Source organism: Periophthalmus magnuspinnatus, chromosome 3 (assembly GCF_009829125.3).
Source record: "Periophthalmus magnuspinnatus isolate fPerMag1 chromosome 3, fPerMag1.2.pri, whole genome shotgun sequence".
NCBI classification, from domain to species: Eukaryota; Metazoa; Chordata; class Actinopteri; order Gobiiformes; family Gobiidae; genus Periophthalmus; species Periophthalmus magnuspinnatus.
In genome coordinates, this window is record NC_047128.1 from 15,135,595 (window position 1) to 15,155,347 (window position 19,753).

General features: G+C 40.3%; 1 protein-coding gene across 1 annotated transcript in view; it reads right to left on the minus strand.

The window, feature by feature from the left end:
* Positions 1 to 11,288: 11,288 nt before the first annotated feature.
* prmt3 (protein arginine methyltransferase 3) overlaps positions 11,289 to 19,753 on the minus strand; it is a 68,935-nt gene continuing 60,470 nt past the window's right edge. Inside the window, exon 16 of the mRNA XM_033982884.2 lies at positions 11,289 to 11,444. Coding sequence (XP_033838775.1) covers positions 11,335 to 11,444 — 110 coding nt within the window. The 3' untranslated portion in view covers positions 11,289 to 11,334. The remainder of the gene's footprint in view (positions 11,445 to 19,753) is intronic.

Here is a 19,753-nt window from a genome sequence, read left to right on the forward strand (position 1 = left end):
TGACAAATCTGTGTGAGGGCAGGACAGGTTGATTACACTCCTTCAGGGACAGGGTTCATTTGAGTGGAACTTTTGGTCGAAGAAATAAACTATGAAACAGACAGAAGGATTTTAGTTACAAAGACTGCCCCGTGTCCTGTGTATCTGCCCCATCCTAAACTTGGGACCCCAGAGCTAGAGTACTGTTGTACAGATGAGGGACTGACCCATAACCCACACAGACACAGTAAGATCATGTAAACTCCACAAAGAATGGCCCACGTGAAGGAAAAAGAACCTTCAATCCTCTTCATTATGTCTGTGTGACACTCAGTCGTACAGATCTGATCCATAGCAAAGAACGAAGTTAAATCTGTCAACTGAACAGTTGACAGATTTAACTTCATTATGTTTAAAGATCAGTGATCATTTCTGTTACAGAGTCTTGTTCTTAGATTGCTTCATTTGAGTTACACACACACATTTTGGCCCCAGAATGATCTCTATTCCAACCGAAAAAAAGAACCAAACTTTTGCTTAGGTTTGTGAAGACTAAAAATAGCCCTCCGCTCCTCTCCTCTCTCCTCCTCCCTCCTCTCCTCCCTCTCTTTCCCCCTCCTCCCATCTCTCCTGTGATTCACAGAAAAGCAGAATAAAAAAGGAGGAGAGGTTTTCATAAAGCAACAATCGTTCAAGTGTGAGGTCACATGATCATGGGCTTGAGCCAATCAGAGGCCAGCAGGGGGGCACTGCAATGCGCATGGAGTGGAATACTACTACTACTACAGTAAATGTACAGGAGGAATACTACTACTTGTCACGATACTAAAAAGTAGACTCAATACTCAATTCTGATTCTGAAAACACTCTATATTTAAACAATAGAATGTGATAATTTAACATTAAATGGTAGTACTTTCTTTTATATTTCCATGTGGCCTTATATCTGTGTAATCCCTCAGTCGTCCAGGTAGGTTCCATACTGATCCATTGGCATATAATACTCTATGTGTCGTATACTTGTTCAGATGCAGCTCAAGATCATTCTAAAGCTATTCAGGAAAGGTTCATATCTGTCCTGTGAATGTGACTTTTTTAGTATCAATACTTGCTAGTATCTGGTTTCGATATTAGTAATAGTATTGATTAGTATCTGGTTTTTGATACTTTTGACAACTATTACAGTAAATGTTCAGGAGAGAAATACCCATAGTACTAGGTCAATATTTATCATAGTACTTTTTTCTTTGTACTTGCGGGGAACATTTGGCCATTTTTGTGCAGTATAAGATTTGAGCTGTAGAGGTTGAATAAATAACTTCTCTGACTCATTAAGTGTGTTCATTACTATTAATGTAAAAATAGATTGATTTTTTTTTTACTGTTATTTTCAGCAATATATCATTTTTCAAAGTGTGATATCATGGCAGGCCTAACTACTACACGCAGGGGGTCTCAGGACAGGGGAGGACAGGGGGAGGAGGAGGAGAGGGAGAGAGGAGGCACTGAACACAATTTAACATCTGTTATAGGTGTTGGGATGAACTAAAACAATACAAGTTTACTAATATTTTTAAAAATGAGGACAACTACTTATGAAATGTAATATTACAGAAACTAATACTACTATTACAACATCTACTGCTACTACAACAGTAAAAGTACAGGGGGAGTGAAATACTACTACTACAATGAAAGGTTACTAGTGTTTTTACAAATCAATACAATGTCTGTGTAATCCCTCACAAATCAATACAATCAATACAACTGCTTACTAATATACTTCTAATATTATGGAAACTACTACTACTACTACTACTACTACTACTACTACTACTACAGCGTTTGCTACTGTTACTCCAGAAATATTGAATGTGCACTATGTAACTTTTTTTTTTAGGAGATTTTATTGTTTTATCTGGAATGTTCCACAGTATGGCATTAAACGTATGTATCTTAAATACATTACATTACAGGTGTTTTTATGGCTCAAAGGATGTCTTGAAAATTACCTTCTTTTAAAAAAAAAATAAAGTCACTCTCACAATTTCAAAGAATCTCAAGATGTCAAATAATTTCAGATGAGAAATTGTATCAGTTTGCAAAGTCACTTTCAGCCTCAGACTAGTTATGACTCTCAGCTGTGGGGAAATAAGACACTACTTTCAATATTGTTACAGAAATGCTATTATACAAACATTATTGATTAAGAATAAAATAAAAAATTTTGAAAAAAGTATCTCAGTGACAGTAACAGTGGAGTATTTATTTGTTTATGACACGCACGCTGAGGTAATTCTGTTAACTGTTACCTAGCAACTATAATGTAAACAAGGACCAAAACTTCTCTAAATGACACAATATTATGATTATACAAATACAAATAAACAACAACACCTTTATTTAGTTAAATGGAGGTTTAAACTGTCAAAAAATGTTCCTGTGCATCAACTGTCTCTGTATTTTTGATGGAGTTTTCTGTGTTGGTGACATAGGCAGAAGGATTCTGTTTTACAACTCAGCGCTACTTCCTGTATTTTTACACTTTCCCTCACAAACTGACACTTAACTGATGCAAAACTAATTTTTAAAAAAATAAATAAATAACACAGCTACCATCCCACCAAACCAAATCAGAATTAAACATGAAAAACTGTTATTTGAGCTTTAAATCTGTATTTAAATCTGTATTATCACATGACATCACAAGGTGGAACAGAGTGTTTTCTGTTTGAGAGAAGAACCTACACAAACACTGCCTAAATATGCAGGGTTGTATTAAATATGTGTGAAAGAAACAAAACACAACTCCAGATCTGTTTGTGATGAGGGAACAACATTATAACATAGATCAGAAAATAGTGTAAAATGAGCCATTTAAAATGTGACAGAATCTGGAGATGAAATATGAAATGACTTTAAACACAAACTATCTGCATCCTCTTTGTTCTCTCTGGGTCCTTCAGCGAGGTACTCCTACACAGGACCAGGCTCAGATATGGGGCTAATATTCATTGGATGCAGGATTATTTAGAAAAATTGTCCAAACACATTTTGGTCTGGGGGCCAAATGTGTCAGTCACATCAGTTTTTGTTGGACTTGATGAACTTTATTGCAAATGTATGTAATTCTACCACTATTACCTCAACAGCATCACACTGCATATGTGATTCACAACTATGATTAAATACCTACGACAAGTTAGACTGCTTATTTTACTAAAGCACAGTTAAGATTATTATAGTCAAGAGACACGTGTGTCTCATTGTCACTATTTGTGTTTTTCACACTGTGATGATGTCATACTCACTTTCTATTGACCACATTGAACTTTACCATGAAAATCCAAAAGGTAAATTCACAAATGTTGTTTGATAATTTTTATTAGTGACGAGACCCAAGAACTCACTGTATTACACCACAAATCTGTGCTGTACTTTAACTGTCCCCATCTGTATTAAATATGATTGGTCTATATAATGTGGTGATGTGATCATTGTGTTTAAAAGTCTCTACTTGCTGTAATTTTCAACATATTTTTCAACTTTTCTTTAAAAATTCTTGATTGGTGTAAAACTATAATGTACGGTCTGTGTCCCTCTCATTCCATATGTTTCTAAACTTGGCCCTGATTTAGCACAGCCCACATATTTCCCTGCTCTTTGTCAGCGCTGGACTGTCTACACTTTGAGTCTATAAAAAACTGATTCTACCTTATTTATCCTGACAGAGAAGACACTGAACTTTGTACCAGTTTTTGTTTCAAGTGGAAATGTCCAGTAATCACAGAGATATTCATCATAAACCAGGTCAGACGTGTGGTTTGGGTCTGATCTCGTTTATGAAAGCTCGTTAGCATGTGCGGTGAAATGAGCTCTGTGCTATTGACAGTGGACAGTAAAGAAACACAGAGCAGAGATTTAGAGTCTGTGACAAACTGAGGCATTCAGAGACTATTGTCCAGTTTAACGATGTTTTTAAAGGAGCAGCATTGACTTCCTGTCAGAGCCGCACGAGAGGAGTCAGCCGGGACAGGGGAAAGAGAGGAGGGGAGAGGGAGAGGGGGAGGAGGGAGGCAATCCAGGAGTTAGCTGGAGGCTCGGGCTGTAAGATTAATCACAATCAAATCGAAAACACAATTTGAATGGACACAGTGAGCAGGATGCAATTTTTGAAGTGCCATAATGTTGTCCACAAACAAACTCTCCTGTCTTATTCTGCATAAAAAACATGTAACCCTGTAGTTTAGACCAGTACAAACGTGACCTGAAATGTGACTCCTGTATTAGTTTCTCAGTTCAGATTCTTTTTGTCAGTTCTTCTGGACATGTTCAAAATGTGAACTTTGAACAGAATGGTTTAGTATATTGACATGTGTTTAAAGGAACTGTCTGTAGTTTTCAGATCCTAGAATGAACTTTATTTTAACACAGTCTGACCATAAAGAACTGACTTAGCTGGAACAGATGAGCCGATTTGTGCTGTTAAACAAGTTCCATTTATATAAAATTACACTCACAAGCTAGTTAGCATTAGTCAACAGTTTTTCAGTCGCTGTCACCTTTTTGTTGAAAATCAAACACTTAAACGGGACCATGAACGCTCAGATCGATCACAGGCTTCTGAAAATGTGTTTTTAAATCCATTTTGTTAGTTTTTTTCTTGTGTTTTCAGATCTTTAATTTTTTTTGGTATTGCATGCATTGTGTCATCATGGTAAACGCAGTAAACAATTCCACCATAGAGATACATGTAGAACCCCCGAGCATGATGTCACTGCAAAGTATCAACTGATCGCACTGTACTTTACCATGAAATATCCAAAAGGTAAATTCACAAAAGTTAAACCTGATCATTTTTATTAGTGACGAGACCCAAGAACTCACTGTGCACAAACCTGTATTTGAACTATATTCACTTTAACTGTCCCCGTGTTAAATATGATCGGACTGTAGAATGTTGTGATGTCGTCTGAAACACAGTGATATGGACAGGCCTCATACGGAAGCTCAGACTGAGGTTTAGAGAGTGAGGACTCAGAGCAGAGAGTCGTTTTGGGGGTTGGGGGTTAAACGGGGAGATACTGTGTGTGTGTGTGTGTGCATTTGTGTGTGTGTGTGCGTTTGTAGTGTTGGGGGGGCAGATGGTGCAGATCTGTGGAGCGTGGAGCCCATACACTTCACATGTCAGAGTTTGTTACTGTGACGACCACAACTCCAGGTCATTGCTGCAGGTCAGCTCCAATGAAAATAATAATAATAATAATAATAATAATAATAATAATAATAATAATAATAATAATAATAATAATAATAATAATAATAATAATAATAATAATACTTATTATTATTATTATAATAAAAATAACAACATTAAAAAACATCAAGTCATCAAATGTAAGAGTGAAATAAAACATTAAAATGGGTCAAGTCGTTTTCTCCTCTTCTTTCTCCCTCTTCCCTCTGTTTCTCCTCTCTCCCCTTTTCATCCTCTTGTCTCTCTCTTCTTCTCTCATGCTTCCTCTTTTTTCTCTTTCTACCCACTATTGGGCTGTCCATACCCCTCTCTCCTTCTCTCTTTCCCTCTCTCTCCTCTCCTTCCTTCTCTTCTCTTTCCTCTCTCTTCTTTTTCTCTCTCCTCTCCTCCTCCCCCTCCTCTTCTCTTCATCTACCCCTCCCTCCTCCCATTCTTTTCTTCTCTTTCTTTCACTCACTCTCTTCCTCCCTCCCTCTCTCCTATCCCCCTTCTCGCCCTCTCTCCTTCTCCCCTCCTCTTTTCCTCTTCTCTCTCCTCTCCCCTCTCTTCTTCCTTTCCCTCTCTCCCCTCTCTTCTTCCTTTCCCTCTCTCCCCTCTCTCCTCTCTCTCCTCTCTTCTTCCTTTCTCTCTCTCCCCTCTCTCCTCTCTTCTTCCTCTCCCACTCTCCTCCTCTCCCCTCTCTCCCTCTCTCTCTCCTCTTCTTCCTCTCTTTCCCTCACAGTTGTAGTAAATCTCGGTGGAGCAGATAACACAGAGGAGTGCATTAGCGTCGCCTTCACTTTAATTACATTGTCAACAGAGAATAATAGTCATTGATTTCTGCTCGTCTCCGGGACACTGCCACGTGCACTGTCTTACGTGCACGCTCATACGTGCACACATACTCTTTGACATGCACGCCCCTGGTCTCTGGTACGGGGCTGAGCGATCTGTGAAAAATATCAAATTGTGATTTTTTTTTGACAAACATTGTGAGTATGTTTAGATTTGTGATTTATGTTTTAATAATAAGATTCTGTTCAAATTCACATTTTAAACACGCCCAGAAGAACTGACAAAATAATACAACAATCACATGTTAGTACAGATCTAAACTACAGGGTTACACATTTTTATGCACAATAAGACAGATGAATTTGTTGTTGGTGGAGCAAATTATGGTACTTAAAAACTGCAGACTGTGTGATTTGCCAATTATGTCCATTAAATTTAGATTTTGATTCGATTACAATTAATTGTCCCAATACAGATATATTGTATAAGCGGCTCTTGAGGTCAAAATAAGTCCACTGTGTACTGTCTGCATCTAATTATAAAGCCTTTTATTGTCTGAGAATCATAAAGTGCATGTTAGCATGCTAGTTGCTCCACTTGCAGAGTTGTGAAAAATGCTTATAAACTCATTATGGTGAGTAATTAAGATGCTCTGAATGCATAAGGTAAGAGGAATAACTTTGGACCACTGCAAACTATTAAAAATGAACTAGTTCTGTTTTTCACCTTTTTAAGACAGGTAAAGGAGACTTTAATGAACCACAAAAAAATCTAATATTTTGGAAACTGAAACCTTCTGAATCATAATTGAACTTGAGTGGGGTCTTCAAATGAACAAATACATGTTTATTTCTATTATTCATATCTGAGACTTGAAAAGAGTTTGTTATAAAATTGAATTTAGTTGGGTATCTTAAATCAGACCTATACTGCAAAACTACTTTTCAGAGTTTTTAACCATGTTATAGTTGTTTCATTGAGTCTCTGAGTTGTATTTACAGTGATTCATGTTTAATCTTTATTCTCCTGTATTCAAGACGTCATTGCTCCGATCTACCCGTTGTCACCTCCACTGGTACACGCCCATTGTCACAAACGCACTTCCTTCTCCAGTTAAATTTTCTTAATCAGTGACACACGTAGGATTCAGCAGGGTCATGTTGTAATGTTAGTACAAATGAAAAAAAGTCTAGTGTCTCTAGTGTGATGTGCATCTGTCCATTTGAGCGGCGCTTTGTTGTGATGATGTTTACGGCGACGTCAGCTCCCATTGGGCACCGCGGTTTTCTAACATGGAAGTCAGCAAACTTGTTTCTTTTATTAAGTTGTTTTAGATCAATATTGTGATTTAAAATAACCCAATTTAACATAATGATTTAACATAATGATCCACGGGTGTCATAGATTAAAACTGTAGCAGAAACGCACAATATGTCTGATGTAAATAATGTTTCCTCATTTTTAAGCCGCTCTGTTCTGCCGATTGAAGTGTTTTTGTCTCAACTGCTTTCTGTCTTCAATTGAGGTCACACGAGGCCATTGAGGCAGTTCTTCACCCAATCAGTATCGCACCCACTAACCAGAGGGTTGTCGGTTCAATCCTTGCAGCTGTAAATACAATGTACAATATCCCAGGACGCTTCACAAAGGTTTATTTAAAGAATGGAGCCGCACAGGACAACACAGAGAGAATTCAAAATTCAAAATAAATTCAAATACAAGTCGATTATTTGCAGAGAAAAAACTAAACAAGAGGACCTTCACCAGAAAAGTTACATGGTGCAGCTTTAGATATAAACAGTGATGTGATCTGACAGTGAACAATTAAAGAGCCCATATTACTTTATTTTCTGATCTATGTTCTAATGTTTCCTCATCACAAACAGACCTGGAGTTGTGTTTTGTTTCATTCACACATGTTTAACACACAAACCTGCATATTTAGTCTGAGTTCTTCTCTCAAACTGAAAACACTCTGTTCCACCTCGTGATGTCATGTGTTTTTAAACTCCATACACCTTTATTAGAATCATTTGCAGTAATAATTTTGCCTCACTGAAACATCTTCACTCCTCGGTGCACCAGCAGATATTAGAGACTTTCTAATGACAATCTCAACTGAAAATAACTTAACTTGAAAACTACCACTTCATGACATCACAAGGTGGAACAGAGGATTTTCAGCTTTGGAGATGTAGACAGACTAATAATAAAAAGTTACTTATGTGTGAATGAAACAAAACACGACTCCAGGTATGTTTTTGAGGAGGTAACAACATTATAACATGGCTTAACCTCACAAGTAAATTTTGTGTAATGTAAGACCTTTAATAAGTAAACGTCGATTTATCAGAATGTGCATCTTGAACCAGCGATCCTCTGGTTGGTGGGTGGAACTTACCCCACTAATGCACTATAACTTATGCTGTTTGATGAAGTAGTTTTGTGACATGAGTTTTAATAAGCAGGTCCTTTTGTAATACCTTTGTTGTGTTTTCATAATGATGTAGTGGCTTCAGTTCAAATAAAACCCTTCGCTGTTTACTGCACATTATGTGTGGTGTTGTGACTGTTTCCTCCAGATCGTCTCGTCCTCTGATGACAGCTGCTACTAACGAGCCAAAGCAGTAATTAATGAACCTCCCTGTGTAACCACGAGTGTGCATGTATGAGAGTGCACGTGACGGTGTGAGAGAGATAAGAGGCGGGAGGAGAGGGGCGAGGAGGGGTCAGAGAGAAACCAAAGCCAACAACTGATACTCAACAACAGATCCAAGAGAGCTAAAAACAGGACAACAGTGAATCTGAACCTTGAAGGATAAGTGTAACTATTACTTATACAGCGGCTGTGTCTGAGATTTGAGATTCCGGTCTGTTTCAAACCTACAAACACTTTAAGACAGAAACTGGTTCACCCAAAGCACAAAACCCTGAGCCCTAAACAAACAATGTGGTCTACTCCATTCAGTGTAGTGAAGAGTGCAGTGAGCGTTACATTGGAGAAACTAAACAGTACACAGACACTTCATAAGAGGATCTACCAACACCGGTGCGAGTTCCTCTGTACCCCAGTCTGCCGTACATCTCCACCTCAAAGCCACTAGTGACTCCTTTGAAGACAGTGAAGTTCAGATCTTAGCCAGAGAAAAGAAATGGTTTGAGAGAGGAGTTAAAGAAGCTATTTTTTGTTAGGAAAGAGAATCCTTCCTTAAACAGGAATAGGGACCTGAGACAATCTCTCACAGATCTATGATTCCATCCTCAGACCCAAAGCACAATAGAAACAACAGTAGGGCCAAGGTTGAATAGGGCCATTAAAGGTTGAAACTGGAGACAATGGCTGTTTACAGTTTCAGTGTAGTTAGCCCCGCCCTTCAGACAGATATAAGGCAGTGTTCACCAGCAATCTGACCAGAACTGAAGAAGCGGCTGGGATGAGCAGCGAAACGTCTTCACTGTTACAATGATTTGTCCAGTTGACAGATTTAAACTTCATCTTTTGCTACGGATCAGACCTGAACGACTAAGGGATTACACAGACAACTGAGAGTACTGTCCACTACATCTAACATCATAAACTGCACATTTTCTAATTCAAAATCTCCTTCTTAAGCATTGTAAACACCTGACACCTTTTACCTGTCTATTGATGTTCAAAGCATTAGTTATTTCTGTTTTAGTTGAAGCTAGTCCCTCTTAACAGTAGTTCAGTTGTTAACTTGTTAAGTTAGAACCTAAATACTCAACATATTGTCCAGGGGCTGGGTTTAGTGTTTCATGTCAATCAAAGCCAACTACTACGTGCTGTGTTTTCTTAATTAATACATTTCATAATCAGCAGATGTGACTACAGCAAATATTAAGGTCCAATGACAATGACAGTATTTTTTTTATTGTATTTGTGTTAAATACAGTTGAATATCGTTATTTATAATTTTCTTTTGTCTAAAAATTACAGCTCAGTTTTACAAAGACTCGGATAGAAAAGCTATCCAAAAACCCTAAACTTACCTGTTCCAAAACCTAACCTGATGCCAACCTGAACCTTAAACTGATGTGAAAAAATCTACTGATAATAGTCCACATTTGTGAGAATAACCACTAACACAAAGTTTATGCTGTTTGGCCTAACTGTGTTTGGGGAAAATGGAGCCTCTCATGCATCAGCAGAAAGTCAAAGAAAAGCTGGATGTGTTTTTGTACAATTTTATGCCTAAATTCTCTTTGTCTTGTCAAAAGTCATCTTTTTAGATCTGGCAGCAGCTCAGGTGAAACGCTGTTAGGGGTTAGTAGGTTGCCATGGCTGCAATAGAATGTTAAGTCCCGCCCCCGGACAAAATGCTTAGTTTTATGGTCATGGACTGCCGTTATACAGAAATAATGAATGAACCTTCAGAACTCTCGCTGACCATGGTGTAATTATTATTTATTTTATTGTATTGTTATGACCTCATATTCACATCAGACCCGGCTGGACGATTCTCATGCATGTTTCAGACTGTTAGAGAACTCTTGAACCCTGATCTAAAACTGCACCTGGAGATAACCACTCTGCCACTTTGTCACCATGTGCTGATGCAGGTGACTTGTGTTGTAATTTCAAAAACTTATAAAAACAAAACTTAAAGTTCCCCAGCATGAATTAAGCAGTGAACTAGAGTCACGCTGCGCTCCTCCTCTTGAGCTGGTCTTGGTCAGGATTAACTTAGCTGAAGGATTTGACCTGTGCACGTTTTGGGTTGATGGAGAAAACCCACCCACAGTCACACCTGGAACCTTCTTTCTATGAGGGTGCTAACTGCTCCACCAAACTGCACTAAACCAGGGACTAAAGCAGAGAGCCTTATAGTTGTTGGCTTTCCTCAAACCCTCCTCCTGATGGTGCTTGAGGATGCGATGCCAAAGTGAAGACGGTTACAATTATAAAGGAGATTTTTAGAGACTTGGACAAAGCTTCTATCAGTTTGTGCCACAGTAGGAAAGACTTTTAAAGACCAAAATGTAACAGTGTTGTAGTTTAAACTTTTGTCTAAAAACAATCACATTCTTTCAGACTGCTCCATAAATATCTGTTCTCTCTCAGCCTCTGGTTTCAAACACTGAGTGCATTTAAATTTCCTTTGTCTCAAGTCTGGCCCATTCAAAGACAAAGAAGATCCATCACCCCAGAGCAGAGACAGAGGAACAAAGGCAGTCTAACCCACAACCTCTTCACTGAGAGGAGACAGGATAAGCACTCTGCCCAAATAACACAGGAAGGACATGTTTGTTTTGGTCTTTTATTAAAAAGCACAGACTTGTTCTGAATAAGCACACTGGGTTCTTCACTGGAGGCTGTAGTGCAGTTTTCGATCTGGAAGTTCGATGGAGATGAGCAGAGAGCGAGGGTCCTTCTTATTTTTACGAACCATAATTTTCCCCTTTAGCTCCTCACCTGAAAAACACAAAAAGAAGCAGGTCAGAAGAGCAGAGGAGAGGGTCAGAGGAGCAGAGGATGCAGAGGAGAGGGTCAGAGGAGCAGAGGATGCAGAGGAGAAGGTCAGAGGAGCAGAGGATGCAGAGGAAAGGGTCAGAGGAGCAGACAACGCACAAGAGGAGCAGATGGAGCAGAGGATTCCGCTGAGCTTGGGGTGTTGTCTATCGCTCCAGTGAGTCCAGAAATCATGACACGACAAATGCACTGACGCCATAATGTGTGTTAATGAGAGAGAGAAACATATGGTACAGTGTGGAGAGAGAGGGCAGATGGAGAGGGAGGGGAGAGGGAGAGAAAAGAGATAGAAATAGCAAGAAGAGAAAGAGAGTGAACCCCAACAGAAGCACTGTTCAGTTCACATGTTGGAACACAGACCAGGGGAGAACCTAAACTGGACTCAAACCAGGACTCAAACTAGGACTCAAACCAGGACTAAAACAGGCCTAAAATCTGGACTAAACCAGGACATGACTGTACTAAACTGTACTGCAGTATTCCTTATGCTACATTCAGAATGCAGCGTCAAAATTGCAGCAAACACCTGGCTGGAGCCTTTGCATTTGAGTTAGATGCTTTAAACTTGAGAGCCAGTGAATTTCATCGAAAATTCAAAATTTTAAAGGCCTGTGGTGCCGCCGATCCAACACACAGTGTGAACGCTCAAGACGTGGTGCAGAAACATTGGATCAGCCTAGACGTGCATCTCCACAGACTTTGCAAGTAAACCCAATGCCGCGGTCTGCATTAGCCAATTTTCTTAACATTACAAAACAAAAAAGCCACAAAATAAAAATGCAAAGCAAGCAGTTTGATCCTAAATAGTGGATGCAACAGTGCCATTCTTTGGTATAAAACAGTTTCAGTCTCCTGGTTCAGACATAAGTTCATATTTCTGTTGTTTGTGTCGACGGGCGAGCTGTGATGATGTCACTCTGAACAGGACCAATGAAACTTCCTTGGGGGGGAAGTTTCATTGGTCCTCCCTCCCTCTTTCCCTTTCTCTCGCTCCCTCTTTTCCTCTCTCTCCTGCCCTCTCTCTTGAGACTCAGACTATGGAAAGGTCAGAGCTGTGATTACAGAGAGTTTAACGACCTTTAATGAACTTCACACACAAACCACAGATAAAAACACAGCTACCACAGGGACTAAAGGGACTGACTGGGTCTAAACTCTAAGTGGAACTACAGCGAGAGGACAGCTACTGAACCAACCAATCAGAGGAGTTTCTCTACAGCACCAACCAATCAAACATGACTATCAAGCCTCAAATGAAGGACAATACAGGATTAAACTTAAACATGCTGGAATAAAGTCAAATACAGAACTGAATAAGAAGGGAAAACCTATGATACTAAAATTTAAAACTCGATTTCGACAAGGAAAAGACTCGATACTCAATACTGATTCTGATACCACAATGATAATGAGAAACACTCTTTATTTAGAATGTGACATTAAATGGTAGTAAAGCTATTCATTTCTGTCCAGTGAATGAGGGTTTTTTGGTGTCACTACCTGCATAAATGAGTAGTAGTTTCGATACTAGTTTTAGTATAAGAAAAGAATGGGACCACATGGAGACACAGGGAGGGCTTATGACGCATTATATTTCGTAAAAAACAGCAGTCTTTGTGATGTGTGGTCATTCTAATTGCGTTTTTGATTGGTTTCGCCCTCCATCACGCTGTTTAAAGTCACTAAGTACGATATGCCCCAAAACCCAGAAATCAGAGTTGCTTTAGGTTCGTTCAGTGTTTTTCCATTAGACGCTGCAGAGTCCAGTGGAACGCACGGGCCCTTCACTGTTGCTGGGAGAGAGCAAAACTTAACCATGTGTGGAAATGAGCACGGTGCGTTTGTGGAGCCTCGTTCATCACGGCGCTGCAGGACACAGAGCGGAGGGTGCATGAAATTACAGCGCGAGGCGTTCAGGTCCAGTCCGAGCGGTTTAACATGAGCGCACATCGATAACAGCAAAGCCCCGAGCACAAGAGAGATTTAAGAAAACTCAGAGCAGAGAAAGAGGGGGTATTACTCTTCTATGTGGTATTAACTGCTAACACATAACATATTTAGATCACCATGTTACCCTTTATTGTTTTGAAAATGCTATATTTGCCCAAAACAATGTAGTAACATGTTATATAAGTTTCATTTTCAGAGCGCTATCAAAACACAATCAGTGTCTCACTAATTAAACTACATGTACTGTACATCGAATCAGGTTTGTGAAGTTGTAGAGTATTGCTTTGTATCATGTTTTTGTATATTTATGGAGAATTGTGTTGTACAGGCTCGTACTGCTAAACATAAAGCAAATAGGGCCTGGTAAAGATTTCTAAAATACTCAAACATGCATGGCTGGCATAAAACCTCTTCAGGCATATTTTTGGTGAGGGAACACCTTTATAATATGGTAGAAAGCTCCAAAAAGTCCATTTGGAAGAATACCCCATTGTTAAAATATTTTTTTATAGGCGATTAGTCATGATCGTCGATTAATCGTTACAGCACTATTTTAAACAAATTTTAAACTAATCAATACATATCTTTTCTTAAAAAGGTGAAAAGTTACATAGTGAGTAGAGAGTAGATTTAAAGCTCTTCTTTATTTTAACTATTAGAGAGAGATGACTCCTCAAGGCTTTTTTATATACAGTGGAGCAAAAAAGTATTTAATCAACCACCAATTGTGCAAGTTCTCCCACTTAAAATTTTCATCATAGGTACACATCAACTATGAGAGAAAGAATGGGGAGAAAGAATCCAGGAAATCACATTGTGGGATTTTTAAAGAATTAATTGTTAAATTCCTCTGTAAAATAAGTATTTGGTCACCTACAAACAAACAAGGTCTCTCACAGACCTGTAACTTCTTTTTTAAGAGGCTCCTCTGTCCTCCACTCGTTACCTGTACTAATGGCACCTGTTTGAACTCGTTGAACATGTCTAGGCCTGTTTGAAGAACATTTGGATGATCTAGAAGAGGATTGGGAGAATGTCATATGGTCAGATGAAACCCAAATAGAATTTTTTGGTAAAAACTCAATTTGTCGTGCTTGGAGTAGAAAGAATGCTGAGTTGCATCGAAAGAACACCATACCTACTGCATGAAGCATGAGGGTGGAAACATCATGCTTTGGGGCTGTTTTACTGCAAAGGGACCAAGACAACTGATCCGTGTAAAGGAAAGAATGAATGGGGCCATATATCCTGAGATTCTGAGTGAAAATCTCCTTCCATCAGCAAGGGCACTGAAGATGCCTTTCAGCATGACAATGATCCCAAACACACTGCCTGGGCAACAAAGGAGTGGCTTTGTAAGAAGCATTTCAAGGTCCTGGAGTGGCCTAGCCAGTCTAAAGATCTCAATCCCACAGAAAAATCTTTGGAGATGAAAGTCCGTGTTGCCCAGCGACAGCCCCAAAATATCACTGCTCTACAGGAGATCTGCATGGAGGAATGGGCCAAACTACCAGCAACAGTGTGAAAAAACCTTGCGAAGACTTACAGAAAATGTTTGACCTTTGTCACTGCCAACAAAGGGTATATAATAAGTATTGAGATGAGCTTATTTTCCGCCACAATTTGTAAATAAATGTGATTTTCTGGATTTTTTTTTCATTTTGTCTCTCATAGTTGAAGTGTGCCTGCGATGGAAATGACCATCATAGGTAATTACCAATCAAATCAAATTACCAATCATTTTTTTAAGTGGGAGAACTTGCACAATTGCGCAATTTTTCCTGTCTTAAAAATGTGAGAAACAGAACTAGTTCATTTTAAACTGTTTATAATGGTCCAAAGTTACTCCTCACTTACCTTATGCATTCAGAGCATCCTGATCATTCATTGTGACGATCATAAGAACTTTTTTACAACTCTCAGACACACAGACCATCACAGACCTGCCACAGTAACAGGAGTTGATGATTTAACCCATCGTTTACATGGAAGGCTCATGTTGCTGGAGTGGTTTGCCCCACAATTATTAGCAATTCAACTAATAAACACCTGGGTTATGCATTGTTGTAGAGCTGCGGTCGCCAAAAGACATGTGCTGCCATTCAAATAAATTACTAAAAAGGGGGCTTGGCAAAAGCTCTCAAAATTATTCCATATCTCCGTGTATCTGACCCAAACTGCACTTACAAGAGTACACCTGCAGGGGGAGTTCACTACTATTTACACAGAAAAAAACTATGGAACAATGTAATTATATAAAGACAGATTCCACTTGTTTAATCTGACTTTTTACAGATAAAAATCAAAATATACAAAATCTTCAGATAACTCATTCACTCTCTTCTCCTTTTGCTGTTGTCTTATATAAATTCTTTTCAACTAATAAAAGGATTAATTGACCAATACACATTTTGGTCGACTGAGACCCTATCAACTATCGACTAAACGACTAAAGGCCTTCAGCCGTTCAGCTCTATATCAGTGAGGATTCTGCAGTGAAAGGCAGTAACAGATGAGGAAATATAGATCCAAAATGTCTCCCTAAAGAAATGCTTAGTTTTTAAAAGTTTTGTAAAGATTGTGACCCACTGTGTTACCGATCGAAAAGAGCAATGGCCCAAACACGACTCTCCCAAAATGTCCCCCTAAACCTCTTCATTTCAGACATCGGCCATCTTGGATCCTTCCGTCTCCATTTGATTACACTGCGCTCACTTCGGCTGCAGCACAGGCCCTAAATCTGCCCCAAAGAATTATGGTCCGGCAACGATGAGCTGACGAGAAGTCTGACAACTCAAGGTCCCAGAGAGGCCTCACGACACAGGGGAGGGGAGGAAGAGGAGGAGGACGAGAGGAGAGGAGGAGAGAGGGGAAGGAGAGGAGGATGGAGAGAGAAGAGAGAGAGAAAAGAGGAGAGAGAGACTAGGGAAGAGAAGGAGAGGAGGGACAGGCCCAATCAGAGGAACAACAAAACAAGGGAGGAAAGGCGAAGGGAGGAGGGTGAGGGAGGGAGAGGGGAGGAGGTGGGAGAGTGTGAACGAGCCAATAAGAGAACCCACACGCACACCGCCCATTTGCACTGCGGAGAGAGAGTGGAAAACTACAGTAGAAGTAACGCGACTGTACAGGTGACGAGGAACAAGCAACAATCATGTTTTATAATAAATTCAAGAACGATTATGAAATATTACAGATAGAGCCTTTATAAATCTGACTTAAAGCATACATATTGCGCTTGTGTCTGCTCAACAGTTATAATCTGTGACACCCGTGGATCATTATGTTATAATTTGTAAGTTTTATATTGCAATGTTAATCTAAAACGACTTAATAAACGAAAGGCATCCGCTGACTTTCACGTTAGTACAAAGCGGTGTCAAATGGGAAGTGACCTCGGCGTAAACGTCATCACAACAAAGCGCCGCATGCTGTCGGCTCCTATGCGTTCCACCGATTCAGAAAATAAAATTGGAAAGGGAAATGCGTATGTCACTGGTGGAGGTAAAAACGGGGGGTAGATCAGAGCAATGATGTCTTGAATACAGGAGAATAAAGATTACTCAAACATAAATCACTCTAAATACAACTTCAGAGGCTCAATGAGAAGGAAACAACTAGAACATGGTAAAAAGTTCTGAAAAATCCATTCAGCAGAATAGGTCTGATTTAAGCTTCAGGTTTCCACTGGCATCACATGGTATGGAGTATTTTGTTTGAGCTTGAAGTGTTTGTATAATTATAAGTAGGTGATATATTAAGAGGAAATATCTGCAGAAACGTCTCAGTACTTTATGGGTCCCACCAGACTTAAACTTTATGAATCAAAAAGATTGTAGTACTATTTTGTGTGTGACATTGGAGTTGACGTAGCAGAGGCCACTCCCTGAAGCTAACACGCATATAAACACAAGCCCCGCCTCCCTAGCCCGCCTGGACCAATGGGAGCACAGGAGAAGGTTACGCACTTAAGTGAAACAACCAATGACCGACCACCTTTCACCTTCCTCTCTCCCTCTCTCCCTCTCCTCTTCCTCTCTCCTCCTTCTCCCTTTCTTTCTCCACCTTCTCTCCCTCTCTTCTCCCTTTCCTTACCTTTCCTTCTCTCCTCTAACCCCCCCTTCCCCTCTTTCTCCCTCTCTCCTCCCCCTTTTTTCTCTACACGCTCAGATCCGCTCAAACCTAGGACCTGCCTCTCCCCTATTCTCTCCCCCTCCCCTCTCCAGACCCTAACTCCTCCTCTTCTCATCTCTCCTGAATACTTCCTCCGGTCTTCCTGTACCCGTGCTCCGGGCTTGTATGCTCCTCTTCACATCTCCCCTCCTCTCTCTTCTCCTCTTCACCTCCCCTGTCTTGTACTCCCACTCCTTCTCCCTCTCTTTTCTCTCTCTCCTCCTCCCTCCCTCTTCCCCCTTTTTCCTCCCTCCTGTACTCTCTTCATCTCTCTATCCTCCTCTCTTCCTTTCTCCTGTACTCTCTTTTTCTCTCATCCCCTCTTCCTCATTCCCTCTCTCTATATCTCCTCCCCTCTCCTTCCCTCCTCCTGTACTCCTTTTCTCTCTTCCTCTCTCCTATACACCCTCTCTCCCCCTCTCTCCTGTACTTTCTTTTCTCCCTCTTCCTCTTTCTCCTCACTCCTCCTCCCCTTTTCTCAGCACCACTGTATTCTGTCTCTACTTTCCTCTTCCTCTTGTCTGTACTCTCACTCTCTCTACTCCCCCCATCTTTCTCTATCTCTCTCCTTCCCTCATCATCTCTCCTGTACTCCCTCTCTATATCCCTCTCCGCTCCGCTCTTCTTCTCTACTGTACCTCCTCTCTCATCCCCTCTTCCTCTCTCATGCACACCCCCTCTCTCCTCCCCCTTACTCTCTTTTTCCTGTACACTCTCTCCTCTTCCCTTCTTCTGTACTCCCTCTCTCTCTCTCCTGTACTCTCTTTCTCCTCAGACACAGTGAGGCGGGACAAATGATGCGCTGTTTAATTTATGACTCTGCCACAGAACAGAGGATCGGGATGGGCTGTTCCGCACCAAAGCCTTCTCCCTCTCTCTCTCTCCCCCATTGCTTTTCTTTCTCCCTCTCTCCTTTCCTCTCCCCGCTCTCCCCTCTCCTTCTCAGAGTTAATTATCTCCAGTGTAGCCCATCGCAGCAGTCTGAGCTGGACTAAAGATAAATGTCCACTCTCCACTGTCTCTCTGTCTCCCTCTTTCTCTCTCTCTGTGGTTTGTTCCTACATTTGTTGTGGTGCAGTTTTCCGGTGGTTTTATGAATGAGTTGCGGCCACTTTGCGCTGGGGGCGGAGCTTCACCTGGAGCTGTGAGTCATGTGCGACTCACAGCAGGAGAGGGTGCCCTTCTGTAAAGATACTCCTAGGAGTCAGAGCATAAATGAAGCATAGATTAAGTCTTTGTTCATGTTTCATTATGGCTGATTAGTTTAAGGTGTAATTATTATAAAGTGTTAGCAGTTTTAGTCATGTAAAAGGTTAGTCTTAAAGAAGGGGTATTCGGCTAAGAGGACTTTTTGGAGCTTTCGACAATGTTATCTCACTGTTCCCTCATTTTTAGATTTCATCCATGCATGTTGGACTAATCTAGCAAACTCTCCCGGAGCCTATTCGAACCCTCCTTACACTTAGCAGTACGAGTCTGTACAAGGCTCCACCCACAAGCCTACGTCACCCATGCTCCGTCACAACAATTAAAATACACAAAAGCATGATACAAAACTGTACACTACAACTTGAGAAGCCTGCTGTAGTTTCGTATGTTTAGTAGGATGCACAGATTGTGCTGAGATAGCGCTCTCAAGAGGGAGTGATTTAGTGCGAAGAGCAAAAAGGGGTGAGACTTGTAGCATCAAAAATAAAAGTGAGACTTATAAAACATGTTAATAAATTGTTTTGGGTGAATACAGATTTTCAAAACAATAAAAGGTACGATGGTGATTTAAATATGTTATCTGTTAGCAGTTAATACCCAATAGAAGTAAAATCCCCCCCTTTAAGGTACACTTCATTGTCCCTGTAGGGAAATGTGTCCTCTGCATTTGACCCATCCATCAGTGTCTCTGGGTTAAACGTGCATTTGACTTGTCAGGAGCAGTGGGACCCATCTCCAGAGCTTGAGCTAGTTTTGGTCAGGACTACCTTAGCTGGAGGACACAGGGAGTAGACAGGTTTCAGAGCACTTCCTGGAGTAGGAGGGGATAGTTAAAGTGGGCGGAGACTAGTGTTTTCAGAGAATAACGGGTTAATTTAAACATGTTTGAATGAAAATAAACTCTATCACCCCTTCTACACCAG